Source organism: Ostrinia furnacalis, unplaced genomic scaffold, assembly GCF_004193835.3.
Source record: "Ostrinia furnacalis isolate ACB-3 unplaced genomic scaffold, ASM419383v2 OfSCF3339, whole genome shotgun sequence".
In the NCBI taxonomy this organism is placed as follows: domain Eukaryota; kingdom Metazoa; phylum Arthropoda; class Insecta; order Lepidoptera; family Crambidae; genus Ostrinia; species Ostrinia furnacalis.
Window position 1 is genome coordinate 403,815 of NW_021133578.1, and position 16,885 is coordinate 420,699.

At 38.7% G+C, this 16,885-nt stretch overlaps 1 protein-coding gene across 1 annotated transcript in view; it reads right to left on the reverse strand.

The window, feature by feature from the left end:
* The window catches only part of LOC114357735 (ankyrin repeat and BTB/POZ domain-containing protein BTBD11), a 43,256-nt gene extending 38,808 nt beyond the window's left edge, over window positions 1-4,448 (reverse strand). Inside the window, exon 1 of the mRNA XM_028311484.1 lies at window positions 3,191-4,448. Within this exon, the coding sequence (XP_028167285.1) occupies window positions 3,191-4,410 (1,220 nt within the window). The 5' untranslated portion in view covers window positions 4,411-4,448. The remainder of the gene's footprint in view (window positions 1-3,190) is intronic.
* Window positions 4,449-16,885: the final 12,437 nt, after the last annotated feature.

Consider the following 16,885-nt stretch of genomic DNA (forward strand, 5'->3'; position numbering starts at 1 on the left):
GAGTTACAATTTATAGATGAAGATTATACATTATTATATACATAAGTTATTCCTCATATGAATGTATTTGTGGATGGTCCCTGAAGCCCGAACCATTTCGAATGTAGAGCCCAAGTAGACTCCGAAAGTAATAAGTTATTAAAAACTATTTACCTATTTTATTTTACTCTTCAACTTAGGAATGACATTTATAAGTTATTCAAGATATAATTAATGTATGAATTTATACACTTTAGAAGCTAAATAAGGTGATAATACGACATGTTAGACCACTTGGTTTTGATGGGAAGAAATAACTTTTTAAAAATTTGCAAGCAAATCTTGAAAAAAAATATGAACACGAGATAATAAGGGCCTGAAGTTAAATCTACAAGTGAGATAAACAAAAACGAAAGCGGTAAAACTTGAAATTTTCGGAAACGATGCGTACTACCTCGGAACGAGTCCATATGCGCTGGCGCACGTAACTAGTTTATGTAACGCGTGCGCTTCCGACGCACAAGTGTAAATATGAATGATGATGGCTGAAACAGACCGGTGATAATCACACTATAGACATACATTTTAAACACTTTTGAGACCATATTTTCTATGTTATTATGATCATTACGGACACTGATAAGAGATAGTTACGCTCAACTTCGTTTTAATAATGAACTAATTAAACAATCACCTACATTTTACGAGCAAGTTAACTTATTTCAAATTAGTAATTGCTCTTCCTTACCAATAGAGCTGAACGAATAATTAATAAAGTAAATAATAAAAAGATGGTAAGACATTATTACAACATACATAATAATAATAAGGTTTTATAATAGAGTTCAAGAGGAAGTCTCAATTTAGTGCCAAAGTGTTGCAAGATAAATTTGGCTAATGGGCAAATGGACACGCAGAGGTGACCACAAATTTAAATGTTGCCACATGTCGCCGCGACAGACGCCGACGAAAAACAATGTTGCTAGTTGCTTCACACGAGAAGCTAGCGTGTCATAATTGTCGCCCAAGCATGAACACAATGAGATGATACTATAAAAAATTTTGCCCGCTCATGCCAACGGGCTTTATTATAATGAACTTTATGATGCTGGAATAGAATTTAAAATTGTCTGGGTCTGTGCATTAGAGCGCACACATTAGCCTAACTGTTGTGGTCGCTGCGTCCTTGACAATCCTTCACGGATTTTTGGTTTGTTTTGATGTTTTCGCATCATGCGATTCTACCGTGAAGCTACTGGAAAGAGTATTATGGCTACTGTACCATACTCATAATATTGTGGAGTCGATCTGTCTGTTACGTTTTCCCACCTAAATGACTGTATTGGGTTGAAGAGACAGAGATTCCTACGAAAACATCGATTGTTAAACACCATTTTCAGTTCTATTTGTGTTTACTTGTAATCGTCTGAATCTCAAAATTAATATTAATATGATACTTTTACAAGTTAATTATTAATTTAATTCATACTGTTGCAATGTATAGATCAAGGTTGAATGCATTTAGAATTTATTACTGTTTAATATGCATTTACGTGATTTTTTAGATTTTTTCTTCGTTTGAGTTAGTAAATACAAGGAAGGTGATCATTAATTTATTAGAGAATTTACAAGTTAATTTATGTAGATCAGAAAGTATTAATATTTAAACAGTTTGTGTGGCTTGTTATTGTGTGTTGAAACTCTACTTTAGAAGATTTTTAAATTCTGATTGGTAAATAGTCAGCAATTATACTTAGACTAAGATTTTACATAGTAAATACCCACTTTTTTAATTGTAGTATTCTTAATCAGTGATTCTCAAGGAAGTTCAGTGTTTAAAAAACTTGGGAAACCCAATAAACAAGAAAATAGAGACAGACAGAACAAAGATGTAACAAATGCGGTATTCGATGTAGATAGCGAAACACCGCGCGGAGTTTTACAGGAGTTTTGCCGTTGAGTGATGGATTTGCGTGGTGATAAGGTTTGTAATGGCCTGGCAGACGAGCCGGCGGTGGTCGAAGATGGTTGTCGAGACAAAGAGGCAGAAGCTCGCACGGGTGCATCGACCAACAACAGTAGATTGTTATCCGCGGAATTGCCGAGCAATTAGCGTGAATGTCTTCCGACGGATTCCGGCGCGGATCAGAGGAATAATAAACATGACTGTGTTATGTAACACACTTGAATTAACACTGCCATTTAGAATATGACAATATTTGTGCAGTAACAATTTCTTTTATGCTATTAATTTTTCACTGGAATTTTACAACCTCCATATAAAGCTAACAATAAGAAATATTAAGGAAGAAGATCCAAGTGAATTTCGTTATAACTCTCCACGCTAAATTACTATACCAGCTTATGTTCACGCCCTAATTCTTGGTACGCGGACAATATTTCATTCCTGCCACTGAAACATTCCCGATAAGGATATAAATGACATGGAATTTGTTTGGTTTTTCGATTTTATCAAAGTACTTTCATATTATTTAAACGATACTATACAGATACATTTGCAACGAGTCATTTATTAGCTATGGGGCATAAAAGATATGGATGCCACTTGAAGAGAAATTGCTATTGACTTTTCAATATGACCTGTCTAATAAATCTTCAGTTAAATGCTACTCCGAGAATTTATTAACATGCCTTCAGCTAGTCCTTGGATACCTTTATGAATGAAAGCTTCAGATTGTAAATAACCACGTTAACGTGCTGTTAACTTTAATACAAGGATGTGCTCGAAGTTAAGTAATTCGTAGGATTGGTCGATTAAAGATAGCCATAAAGCTTGAGTTCTTCAAAGAATTATGTTTTAGGATTGGAAACCGCGACAATTGTAATCGGGAGAAGTTAAAAGTGTAACATCGACTTCCCTCTATTGTAAAACGGAAGACAGCTGATTAAATAAGGTATTGAACTATTCTGAAAACGGGATCGTTTGAGCTGATAAGTAACATAATAGGTCTAATTAATTACCATTAATTACCTACCCAATCCAATAGCTTTTTCATAATCAAGTTCCGCTATTTCCGCGATAGACTGCCCTGCTTCCCGAAACACAATCAGTTATTAAAGCTTAGGTCACACAGTTACTCCCCAGTTATGCTCACGGTTATAAAAACAAAGCTCGTGGAATCGAGGTCGTAATGTCTACAGCTCTAATTATAATAGCATCAAGTAGCGACTTAATGGAGATGGGACTGACCGTTTTCTCCAGCCTTGGATGAAGCTCCAGTCGAATTGTTCGTCGTCGTCGAGGACCGTGGCCTCGTGGTGGTCCGTCGCCGACCCGTGGATCAGCTCCACCAGCTGACGAGCTCGCTCGTAGTTTCCCTCGAACTCCACAATCAGGAAACCATCAGAACTCATCGTCTCGAAGACGTCCTTCTTGTACGTAGCGTCATTGATCGTCACCAATTCGGACGCCTCTTTGCTATCGACAGATTTCACTTCAGCGTAAATCGCTTCAGGAACCTGCACTTCAGACACCATTTGCGTTCCCCCTCCCTTGTCAACTTCTCGACCGAGACCTAAATTCCCAGTTTCATCCAGTAGTCGATTGGCGTAAATAACTTCCTCCTTATGTGGCGCTTCCTCAGTATGCTTGGCTGCTTCTTTCTTTTGTTCACTGTGTTTCCGTATGATGGAATCACCAAAGTAAATCACTACTTTATTGTTGTTTTGGGTAATCTTATTTGCTAAGCCTCCCTCGGTAAGAGGCAGATTAGCCTTTTTGTTCTTTTCTTGTGAAAGTCTTTGGGCTAATTCCTCATAGCACGGAGGACGATTGCTGTAGATTTTTTTATCTGATACAGATCCTTTTTTATCATCTTTCTTTTTCTCAACGCTTTTGTACACTGGAGGTCGACAGCAGTCGTCACCTTGGGAATTCCATGCTTTGGGTTCACTGTAAATATGTTCAACTGGAGAGGCCTGAGGCAGAGGGATATACTTTTCATGAACGTTTTTAGAATTGGGTGGTTCACTTTTCCTGAAGTTCAGGACACTGCGCCGAACTTTAGACTCCGAAGCGTCACTGTTGTTTATTTTCTTTAAACGAGAATTCCCGAGGATTTTGAAAAGGGGTTTGTTTTCCGATTGTGGTTTGACGCGATCCGTGCTGGGAGCCCGCCTCATGCCGAAAGGACCCGCATCGTCCTCCGAGGGGTGAGGGTAGAGTTGCTCACAGCTGGTGGACTTATGTGTGGCGATCCGGTTTTTGGACGTGGTCAGGGGCTCGCGGCCCTGCCAGTGCCGGACTGAGAGGCGAGCGGCGCCGCGTATGAATTTCATGGGCTCCCAGGCCTCGGCTTTTTTGAGGATGAAGTTGTCGGACATTTTGTTGGGGGGTTTTCTGGCGTCGGCGGCGCGGCAGGACTGCAGCTCGCGGCAGAGGAAGCACGAGCAACGCGCGGGGCACAGCATGTCGGCGCGGTCGTGCCCGCCGCACTGAGCTGCGCCCGCGCCGCCGCCGTCGCCCCGCTACCAATCGCCACGCACGCGCGTCACCCGTTAACAATAACAATACCGTTCTTAGCCGAAACACGATCATCTCAAATCGAATTAATCGGTTCAAGTGCGCCTGCACATTATCACGGTTAACTGTAGCGCCTACTCGTAAAATATTAATGCGTTCTTGCACATGAGCTCATCTACATTCAGAGTGAGGTGAACGGAACCATAAGTTGTCTCTAAATATAGAGCACACTTGAATCGGGGGTTATTACTGAATCGACCGACGCGGTACATAATGATACATTGCACACGATTGAATTAAATTGCTTCCCTGCATTTAGTTTTGTGCGAGCTGAGACGCAGCATTTATCCATAAGTATTGGCACGGTAATAATATCATACAGTATTGTAACTTCATATAAACGGACGAAAGGCGAGCTTTCCTTCGAAATTCAAATCTCGGTATGCGCTCGACATGCAAAAGTCAGGGGTGTCGCGATTGTGCCACAGTAATAAACGGACGATGTGTTGTTTTTTAAACAGTAAGTGTTTTTTTTATAAAAATAATTACAAGTACCTATTTATACAGGGTGTTGTAAATGGGTTTATAAGCCAACACCAGCCCATGTTAACATTTATGCATGTAAATGGTATGCTGAATTAGTCAGTGATATCATTTTATTTATTTTTTATTTTCATACAAAATAAAATTTATAAAATCTGATTTGTACGAAAATTAAAATTATTAAAATGATGATAACAATGTACCATTTATATGCACATGTTAATATGGGCTAGTGTCCGCTTATAAACCCATTTACCTAACACCCTGTATAATAATCAAGCATATTGTACGCCTCAGTCGAGGCGCATACATTTTACAGTCGCTACTTTTTTACTAAATCTAACACAAATATATATTTTTAATTAAATGTACTAATGACAAGACAACATGCATTTTTATCCTATTTCATTCACATAGTATTTTGTAAAAAATTACCATCACAAAATACATTCACAAAACTAGATAGAAATTCTAAGTAGGCAGATCAGATGTAATGAAAATAGGGTCTGCAGGTGGGCAGCCCTATTGATGTGCCGTTCCCGAGAACGCTCTCCTCACTGAGAATATTCTCGGGAGCGCTCCCGGGAGCGTTCTCCTAAGTGAGAAAGGTTGAGAATCATGTTTATCAAATGGAAATAAACAAACTTTCTTAAGTAAAATAGTTTTAAATTAAGTCGACAGATAAGTGTATACTAAACAATACACTCTATTTGCAGAGAAAGGCTATATTCTCAGTGTTCCCGAGAATATTCTCGGGAACTTTCTCGGCAATATTCTCGGCAACTGTTCCTTTATTATATTTTATTTTTTTCGTCGTGAAATGTCGTTTTAATGATATGTAAGATGACAGAAATTTCTTTTTACATGCAATTAAATAATATAACTGTCAATTTTTTCGTTTTTGTCACGCTTTTATTAGGTCGTCGTGTATGTAACTAACTATGTAATGGAATCTTAGAATCTGAATTACATGCATTTCTAAGTCTTGTATCATCATGAAACTTTATGCAGATTAGATGACAATACAATACATATTGTGGTACCAGCTGGTCTGATGATGGGACTGGAAGGTGGCCAAAGGAACTCCTAAACGAATCGGTGGAATCACATCGAATTTGGGTTCATTGGATTTGTCTTTTCGATATCTTTAAGTGCTAGATAATGTCCAGGGTCCTAATGATGGAGTCAGGAGGTAGCCATAGGAACTCCTAAACGAAACGGCGGAAACTCATCGAGTTTGGGTTCGTTGGATTTGTCTTTTCGAGAACTTTAATGCTAGATGATGTCCAGGGTCCTGATGATTCCTGTTAGTAATTAAAAGCGTGTTTTTAGTTTTTAAACTTTTCTTTACATTTCACATTAAATGCCCTTAATTTAATTAAATAATTTCACAATCGCTTAGTAAGGGCCTGTTTCGCCACTTCTGGATAAGTTGTGCATAGCATGTCTGACGGATCATTTGACACATTTTTATATAAAATACGTGCTAGCTAGATTGAACTTAGTCACGGCTGAGCTTCTAAAAGCAGGTGGGACGCCGGTACTAAAGGCTTTTCAGAAGCTATTCGATTCCGTCATCCTCAAGGGAATTACGCCTACGGCATGGCAAAGGAGTATGGTGATACTCCTCGTCAAAAAAGGCGACAAAACCTTGTTGAAGAATTATAGACCCATTTCGCTTCTGAGCCATATCTACAGGGTGTTAGGTAAATGGGTATATGAGCCGACACTAGCCCATGTTAACATGCTCATATAAATAGTATGGTGAAGTCAGAAAATTGATATCTTCATTTTAATTATTTTATTTTTCATACAAATCGGATTTTATAAAATTTATTTTGTATGAAAATAATAAAATTAAAATGGTGATATCAAATTTCTGACTTCACCATACCATTTATATGGCCATGTTAACATGGGCTAGTGTCGGCTCATATACCCATTTACCTAACACCCAGTATAAGCTGTTTTTGATAGTCATTACTAATTGTCACGCTAGTAGGCTTGACAACTTTCAGCCCCCCGAACAAGCCAGTTTCTGAAAAGGCTTTAGTACCATAGACCATAATAATATACGCTACGGCAGATTATACGGAAGATCAAGGAGTATAATCAGCCACTTTGCGTTTGTGAACTATGAGAAAGCCTTCGATTCGATTGAGACATGGGCACTATGGGCAGTGCTGCATTCTATCCAACTGTGCCAAATTGACTATCGATACATTGAAGTGTTGAAAGGCTTGTACAAACACGCCATAGTAATCCGAAACCTATCCAGTTGCAGCGAGGGGTGAGACAGGGAGACGTCATCACCACCGCCCTAGAAGATGTTTTCAAGCTTTTGGGCTGGAGCGGATTTAGCAGGAAGATCTAGGCACAATGCTCGATGGCCTCAATAGTCTCTCAACAAGTGGGTCTCAAAATGACCATAGACAAGATTTAAAAATCATGTCTAAAAATCGTGTTGCACCCACTCCTCTAAAAGTTGGAGACTCTACACTCGAAGTTGTTGACAACAATGTATACCTGGGACAAACAGTCCAGTTAGGTAGGTCCAACTTCGAAAAAAAAAGGTCAATCATCGAATCCAGCTCGGTTAGACAGCCTTCGGGAAGCTTCACGATATTTTCACGCGGCGTCTCCGTCGCGTCGCCGCTCCGCTTTAAATCCGCTTGAAATCCGCCAGAGTGGCAAGAGCCTTAAAACTCAGAGGCACACTCATGTTCAAATACCGTAGCCGAGTCCTAAAGCCGCGGTACGCGTTCGCCACGAAAAGAGTGAGCAGGACAGCAATATTTCACTCACACGTTTCATGCCTTGTTTATAACGACTAGTCTTAACGCCCAGTTAATAAAACATCGAAGCATTACAAATAATACCACATATAAACAACAAAATTAAAATTAAAACTAAATGTGTTCTGTCGAGAACACTGAGAATATTCCCGGGAGCGTTCTCGGTTCTCGAGAATATTCTCACTGGGAATATTGCCGGGAACGAGAACTTTCTCAGCGGCACATCTCTAGGCAGCCCTATCACATATTGTCATACCGTGACGTACCGCGCGGCTGTTGACATTTATTTCAAAAATATGGCCGAGTTGGAATACTGTATAGATAGTATTACCGTGGTATTGGCTTAATTATTATTAATAATAATAATAATAATAATCTTTGGACAATTTCACACAGCGCCAGCTAGCCCCAAAGTAAGCAACTTAATGCTTGTGTTATGGGTGCTAGCTTAACGGATATACTACTTATATACTTTTTTTTTTTAAATACATAAATATTATACATAGTCACACCCAGACCCGTCACAGAAATTAAAATTCATCATTTCAATTTCTGCCCGGCCGGGAATCGAACCCGGGACCTCTCGGCATAGTAGTCCGTTCTGAACCACTACACCAAACGGCCGACAAATATTGGCAAATAAATTGATGAAGTTTGCATTAAATTCAGGCTAAAATGTTGGATGATCATTCTGAAAAGGGATATTAAAGTGAAAGTTATTTATGATCATTGTAACAAACGAGGAAAATTATGAATGTACGAGTAGTATTATGCTGTTTTTACTCAACTACCCAAAACTTATTTTGCAAGTAATATTCATCTAATGCTCAAAAGCGCGTATTTACGCGGCATTTTCATTTTAATATTCGACAGAAATAGATATGGAATATGGTTTGAGATAATTTAATGAAACATAAAAGCGCTACTATTTATAATTACTTCCAATGTATTCAGTTTTTCTAAGCACGTGTAAAAGACATCAACGAGTTAATGTGGCTACGATGATAGAAAATGGACAATTTTATGCAAAATCTATATATATAAAAGAAAGTCGTGTTAGTTACTTCGCTTATAACTCAAGAACGGCTGAACCGATTTAGCTGAAAATTGTCAGGGAGGTAGTTTAGAGCCAGGAGAAGGACATAGGATACTTTTTATCCCGTTATTTATTGCCATTAAGGCGGAACAAAGTTCGCCGGGTCAGCTAGTGTATTATAATTTACATTTCGAGCGGTTCAATGATACGCCCTCTGGTGGTTTGCGACAACCGCACCGCATTACCGTTTCCGCTTAGGTATCGACTGTTTTACCACTATCTATTATAACTATTGGACAAGCAGTCTATAAGACTTTAAATTATTTTCTGCGTCATGACAAACCACAGTTTTCTAATGTATTATGAAAACTAGGGCTTACTTACTAGCTTGTGATTGAGATCTAAACTTTCAAATCAAATCAAATCAAATGCGATGGGCATCGCTGTGCGACAGGGTGGCACTGCTTAGTTTACTTGCTCTTTCATTGTATGTTTTATGTCACCTCTGTCTTATTTGCTTTTTTTTTATTTTACCTCTTTTGTCTTTTGTGATGTCCATGGCAATAAATGTTTCTTTCTTTCTTTCTTTCTTTACATATTTCGATTCGAGATAGCGATTTGTCTAGACGTTTTTGTAAAACGCACAGAAAGTTGGCACCTCAGAGTAATATCTTCATCACAGCTAGCTAATGCAGTTGTCATAAAGCCGCAGTAATGATCGTAAAAAGATAATTGTGATTGATGGCTATTAAACGTGAGAAGTATTCGTAAAAGCAAAAGCGATTAGCAACAGCTCAGATTATGTGATATACATAATTTGCACCCTTGAACTAAGAATAAACATGTGCAGTAAGTTTACGATGTTTGACTAAAGTAAAGTTTATAGAATTTTATTTCGTTCGTTTCAGCCAAATGACGTCCACTGCTGGACAAAGGCCTCCCCCAAGGCTTTCCACAATGAACGGTCCTGCGCTGCCCGCATCCAGGCTCTTCCCGCGACCTTTACCAGATCGTCGGTCCACCTAGTAGGAGGCCTGCCCACGCTACGTCTTCCAGCCCGTGGTCGCCACTCGAGAACTTTCCTGCCCCAACGGCCATCGTCTCTAAGAGCTATGTGCCCCGCCCACTGCCACTTGATTTTAGCAATTCCAGCAAATTAAGAATTTTATTTACTTACAGATATTTGAAACATTGTTGATTAGATAAAAAATAAGATGCTAATTGCTAGATAAGGTAGCTCCTTGTGTAACTTGTGGAGAGAAACGTGTGCGTGTTGTATATTGTGAACTAGCTTTACGCCCGCGGCTTCGCCTGCGAGGACTACATTTTTTTTTTTTCAAAATACAATGTAGCCTATGTTACTCGTGGATAATGTAGCTTTCGAATGGTGAAATAATTTTTAAAAACGGTCCAGGAGTTTTTGAGCCTATTCATTACAACCAAACAAACAAAGTTTTCCTCTTTATAATATTAGTGTAGATGAATGAAGCATGATACTTATGTGTCCACACATGCCGCCGGGTTTGCCGCCGGCTTTCAAAATGCCTTGCCAGTGTGCCGCCGGCCGTGCTGCCCGGCAAGTGTGGATGAGTCATTACAAAATAAAGATAAAGGAAATTATGTAATACTAGCGGCCGCCCGCGACTTCGTACGCGTGGATCCCGTTTTACCTATCTTACGTGGTTTAGATTTTTTCATACAAATGTTTTTTCCCGCTAACTCTCGTTCCCGTGGGAATTTTGCAATATCCTGTCGTAACTAAGCTTCAAGTTTACTAAGATACCTGCATGCCAAATTGCAAAAGCGTCTAACTTAAGCGGTTTAGATTTTTCATACAAAAAGATTTTCCCGCTAATTCCCGTTCCTTTGGGAATTTTGCAATATCTTGTTGTAACTAAGCTTTAAGTTTACTAAGGTACCTGCATGCCAAATTTCAAGTGTCTAACTTAAGCGGTTTAGATTTTTCATACAAAAGGATTTTCCCGCTAATTCCCGTTCCCGTGGGAATTCCTAAGTATCCTATAACCTGCCCAGGAGTACGAAGAATAATTGTACCAAATTTCGTTAAAATCCGTCGAGTAGTTTTTGTTTCTATAAGGAACATACAGACGGACAGACAGACAGACAGACAAAAATTTTACTGATTGCATTTTTGGCATCAGTATCAATCACTAATCACCCCCTGATAGTTATTTTGAAAATATATTTCATGTACAGAATTGACCCCTCTACAGATTTATTATAAGTATAGATGGTGCTTCAATGCTTAAAGTAATATTTTCTATTATGTATTATGCCACTAATGTATGTAGACATTGTATGTTTGCTTTGTACATTGTAGAGGCTTTGACGTATAATTAAATCATGCTTTCAGATTAATGAGTCTTACAGTTACGGCAGCAAAAATGGAAAATGAAAGGTTTTCACAGGCCGGGGTAGATGCATGCGTGTATTGTCGGGGCGCTTTTTGTGGCCGCCACTGCACTGCACAATGGCGTCGCTGCGACTCGCGAACGAGGAGTTACTACTTCATTGATGGGTCTATTGTCTATCGCACCGTTAGATGTAACGTTATTTTATAAGTACCTAATTAACTTCAATTTATATTAATTCATTGATGCCTGTGGCATAGGAGGGGAATATATTTTACAAAATATGCAATCATGTGATTTTTATTCTGATTGCAAAAGACCTAAGAGCTCTCTTTAATTATTTGTAAAGTTATCAGTGGGTACAATCCACCATACAGGGTGAACTTCCAAAGATTTCTATTGTATTTACTTGAAGTGGTACCAGTGGTACTTGAAGAGCTACCAGAGAAATATGCCTGTGATACCAATCATCGTCGTCGTCATCGCCGTTGTTCAACGTTTTTCATTCGATAGATGTCACAGAAGCGTAGTGTGTGTTGTTGTGTGCGTATTACATTTTGTTTTGTAAAATCTATTATTAAAAAAATACAATATACCTACCTACTTTCAAGATTGCGCTATATGAGTAACCACATTTTTTTTCTATGTACATACTTTCATTTCAATGTAGAGCCATTCAATAGTTGTGAGCAACTTTATTCCTACTGAGTAACCCATTGGTTGATGCGACATGTCAATAACTTTAACTTAGTAAACGTGATTTCAAAAGATACAGTCATATTTAATCACAGGAGCATTATAAAAGTAATATGAAACATTCCCTATCACCGCAAGCTTTAACAATGAACTTTTGCTAATTTCGCCTCCCACAGCGTTGCATTGACAATCGGTAACAGCGTTGCATAAAACACATCACAGTATTGTTCAGAGTAATCGTAATTAACACAATTTTTCCCATCCCAGGGGAGAAAGTCCCCAAAAGGCATTGTCTTAACACAGCGAAAACTGAGAAGCGCAGGTTAATTGTAGAGCACGTGATGCGTAGACGCCGCGATTTGTTAGTGAAAGTGTTGTCATGATCATTGGAGATAAGGTGAAATGGCAAAGGTTAACAGCCTTAGAATTTACTACAGTATAAAGAACATGACTACACATATGTAATAAATAAATTCTTTCCTTCTATCTGTACCTACCTACCTACCTATGTATCGGAAGGAAGGCATAATGCATGCTTTGATAAAAAAGTCGTTCTTTAAAATACATCGCTACGTATAGGATACGAGTATAAGCTAGCCGTTAAATGGACTATTTATTTTTAGCTAGTGGTTTGAACTTACTACGAGCCATCGAAATGGTAAGACCCTAGCATAGAGTTCGAAGAAGGATGGACAAAAATCCGGCTCAATGTTTCAGGAAAGTTGGACAATGTTTCGTGTATTTTCAGTAGTTGACTGTCACGGTCCTATCGATGTACAGTCGCGGAATGAAAAGGTTCGTCACCTTAGTGTCGGTTTTCGCTTGCACTAGGTACTGTAAGAGTCAAACCTGCCAACAAAACAGTGCAAGAAACAGTGCTGCTAACATGATGAAATGAAAAGTGGTCCAAAAGCCCCTTTTTTGTATAGAGTTTTGACGGATTCGATTTTCGATTCGATCAAAAAGTGCGTTTTGTCTAGGGGGGCAGTGCAATGCAATGATGACATTGACCAATTGACAATAGTTTTTTTTATTTAAAAGAAATAATAATGGCAGGTTGAACCAACAAGAAGGTTTTAGTTTATCAATCATAATAATCTTCTTGACAAGATAAATCGTCAAACAACTTTGATCTGAATAATTTTGAACTTTACCGACGAACAGTTAAAGATTATTTTCTCTAACTCGAGATTATTCTGTAACATAGTTTCAAAAGGTATTATGTGCTCGCGATTCGTTGAAGGAATCAATTTGAAAACTGACGAACCTTTTCATTCCGTGACTGTACAAGCTTTGCTCTTTCTCTGACAGCATCTTTATAAATTATGTTTAGTAGTTAGTACACATTGCAGTTCATATTTATCAAACAAATAAAATACAAATTATCCTTTTCCACTTGATGCTTGCTTCATAGCTCTACGCCATTATGCTCAACTGCGCCCGCGCTTATTGTTCGCGAGAAAACGTAGCAAATATGGGCAATAGAGCCGTATCGAATTTCCGTCATTGCAATGCGACAAGCAAGGTAAAAAGTGCACCTCTAGCTTGATTTTAAGTTGTATGTTACGTTGATTCTGCCACACAGCGACAAGACTGCGTAAGAACTTATTCAAGCAACGAAAAAGATCGAAACTCCAAGTGCCGTTTCATTAAGAATTACCGCATCAAGCATTAATGAATGAAATATTTCTTTATGGAACGCTAGCACAGCTTCGTTAAAACGTAAGTAGATATCAGTAGCCCCGTGTAGTATTTGCACATATTCCTAGATTATCGCAAGAACGACTTTTTTGCGAAGATTTTCTCTATCGTCTATTGGCATCCAGATATGTTCTAGTCATGCATTTTAAAGCTGCAATCAATTGAACAAAGCAATTTTTACCTAATTTGTGTGTTAAAATTAATCCAGAACCTTTGGATCGGGAGTCTAGACGCCTCTGGGCTTTAAACATTTAAAAAATGGTAGTAGGTATTAAGTTACTACAACATTACCTGTATTTGTGACTCGCAACTCGCAATTTTACGACGTTTAACACCTGTAATCCATCAGAGTGAGTTTTTCGCGCGTGTAACCGAAGCATTGTTCTCAAAAACGAAAGTAACCAATTATAATTGCAATTAGGTATTCCTGTAATTAATAGCTCGAGCTTTTTGCGGGAAAATTGTAGCATAAGAAGTGAGGGCGACAATTAATGTTTGGAAACTGTTATCTGAATCTGTGAAAATGCGGAGGAAATAATTACAAGTAATATGCAAACAATTATTTATAGTCAATTGCCAATTGATTTATTTCCCCTTGTGATGTTTCAGAATTTTATTTCTTTCTTTCTAGCGAACAAAACAGTTAAATACGAGTAAGTTTCACTTAATCTACTATATTTAAAAACTGTATTCGGTATGTTTCAACGAAATTAAAAAGAAATAATGGAAATTTTTAAGAGTTTTTTTCATAACTCATTTACAACTCTGCATTTAGATATCTCAAAAAACTTGCAATGAACTCAGGTGCCCCTAAAAACGTCGCGCTGATTCCATGGTTTCGCGAGAGGAGCGATTCGAAGCGCATTATGTAGTCATTTGCCAAGGAATTTGGCTACCGCGTCCCGGAGCGCTCCAAAAACGCGCGATCAGTGACGTTCTTTTGATATGCGTCATGTGATACAGGCTTAAGTAACTGTATAATTTTGTATGTAAGCACATACATTTTTTACTTGCTATCGAGTAGTGTTACTGAAAGCCGATAAAAATCGAAAGAATCGACCAACTTTGCCAAAAGACTGGCCTACCGTGTCTGGGTCCCTAGAACGCGATAACAAATTATTATTTTTGAAAGGCGTCATGTAACTTTATTTTTATTTTTTTTATCCACAACGAGGAAGCTCTTGATCTGTATCTCGCCTGATGGTAAGTGATGATCAGGCCGAAGGTGGAAGCGAGCTTCACTCGGAATCCTTACATGTAATCAATCTCTTATAATTTAAAAATATTTTTGGCTTATATCCTTTATTTCATACATGCCTGATACCGGTACAAGCCAGTTGATATTGTATCATCGGAGAAGAATCCGGCGCTCGCGCATCTCTTATCGCGGAGACAAAATACGTCAAGTAATCACCCAGACCCGCCCCGGAACACTGTGGGACCACTCTGTATAAAGCACGTATTTACAGCTCTGCCCATCTCTCTCCCACATCCCAAGATACGGGATGAGGGAAAGAGTCTAAGAGAGGATAGGCCCACTGGATTGTCGGAGAAAAATCGAGTTCATTTGATTTGATGTATGCTGGTTCAGAAACTACCAGCTTATTAATAGATCAGAATGAACTGGCATTGAACCACATTTTATTGTCCTTTGAATGTCAATGAATACAGGTACAAAATATTGATTTAACATGTAAGTAATTTATTACTGCAAAATTATGTAACTACTTTCAACCACCACTGATTGATTGATCTTGCATATGACTGAGTCAATAATTGATACATTGATTGATTGACTAAAAAACAATTTCGGCGGACTTAGCATTTACTTTATGCATGTAGAGCTTTTAAATTGACTTAAAACGTTATCAAGCTCTCTGAAAACTATTACCAACATTCGTGCAACACACTAGCTATTTTTATAAATCACTCAGATAGCGTGTCGCTGGTCAATAAATAACTAAATACTGTTAGAAGTCCGAGTAGATTAATGGCCGCTGCCGCTGACCTAACGGGGAACGCAAGCCCTAACTTGTGACCCTCGGCGAAATTAAGCGGCACTTGGAATGTCAAATGACGCCACTCTTAGGCTAGATAATGGATTGAAGTTTCAGCGGTGAAATTGCTAAAGACCTTTTATTCGTGTTTATGTGAATTTTGTTCCTATTTCAAATAAATCTTAGCAAAGAAGGGTCAATAGATAAGGGTACAAAATATAGCAGTAGAAACCCTAGCAGGAGTAGGCCTCTGACAAAAGCACGACAGTTACCAAGAAGTTCGAGAATGTCCATGCCGTGATACAATGTCGAAAAACACAAGTTGAATAAAAAATCCTGTAAATTACGTTCATAAATACAGTAATCTGTATCGTGCTCTGGTTCCAAAAGTGGATAATTATGTCCCCAAAAAACACATTAAGTATGTCGGGCATTTCCGAGCTCCCGTAAGCTGATGCATCGAATGTCGCGATGACGAATGCGCTTGTCGCCTTGTCGGAGCCAGCATTAACGGTCGCGGCAGCTCGCTCGCCTCTGACCCGGCAGAGGGCGACACGCGCGGGAGTGGGCAAATGTCATGTACTACACAGTGTTATCGGAGATATACATAGTATGTGTTACATGCTGAGGTCTTTCTCCAAAAATTACTTAGGTTATTTGGGGGAACCGGAGAATAAGAGGGCCAAAGAATCCAGACTACGAATGTTTCCCTTCTTATTAGGTTTTTGTCAGGAGTTGGAAGCAGAATTAGAAGTAGGTACCAATGTGGTTTACCTACTAAAAGGTGATCTAGTCAAAGATGTCCTAAAATCTTGTTTGATTGTTTTCTTCGTGGAGGTTGTATGTGTGATGAGATCATTAATACACTTTGAAAATATCAAATATCCTTGCTCATATTTTTTTTTAAAGATTATTAGCAATTTGTATCGCACAAATTACTAATAGTCCCGTTAGCCCCTCGTGGTAAGCTAAATAAGCTTGTGTTACGAGTGGGCTCACCACAATAGTCGAGCGGCGGTGGGATTCGAACCCGCGTTCCTCGGATCTCGAGTCGGCCACTCCGACCCCTGCACCGTTCGGCTATCGTGGCTATAATTGATTATGATAATGAAGAAGACCACCACGCATCACCCACGTCTGGGAGCTTATTTTGCGTTATTATGAACTAAATAATGGCGACAGATTCAATTCAACACCAGCTAGAAAACTTAGTCAAAGATTTAATTTAGAAGACAGAGAACAGTGTAGGTTGGTCTCAGCACTGGCCCATTTATTGTCCTGAA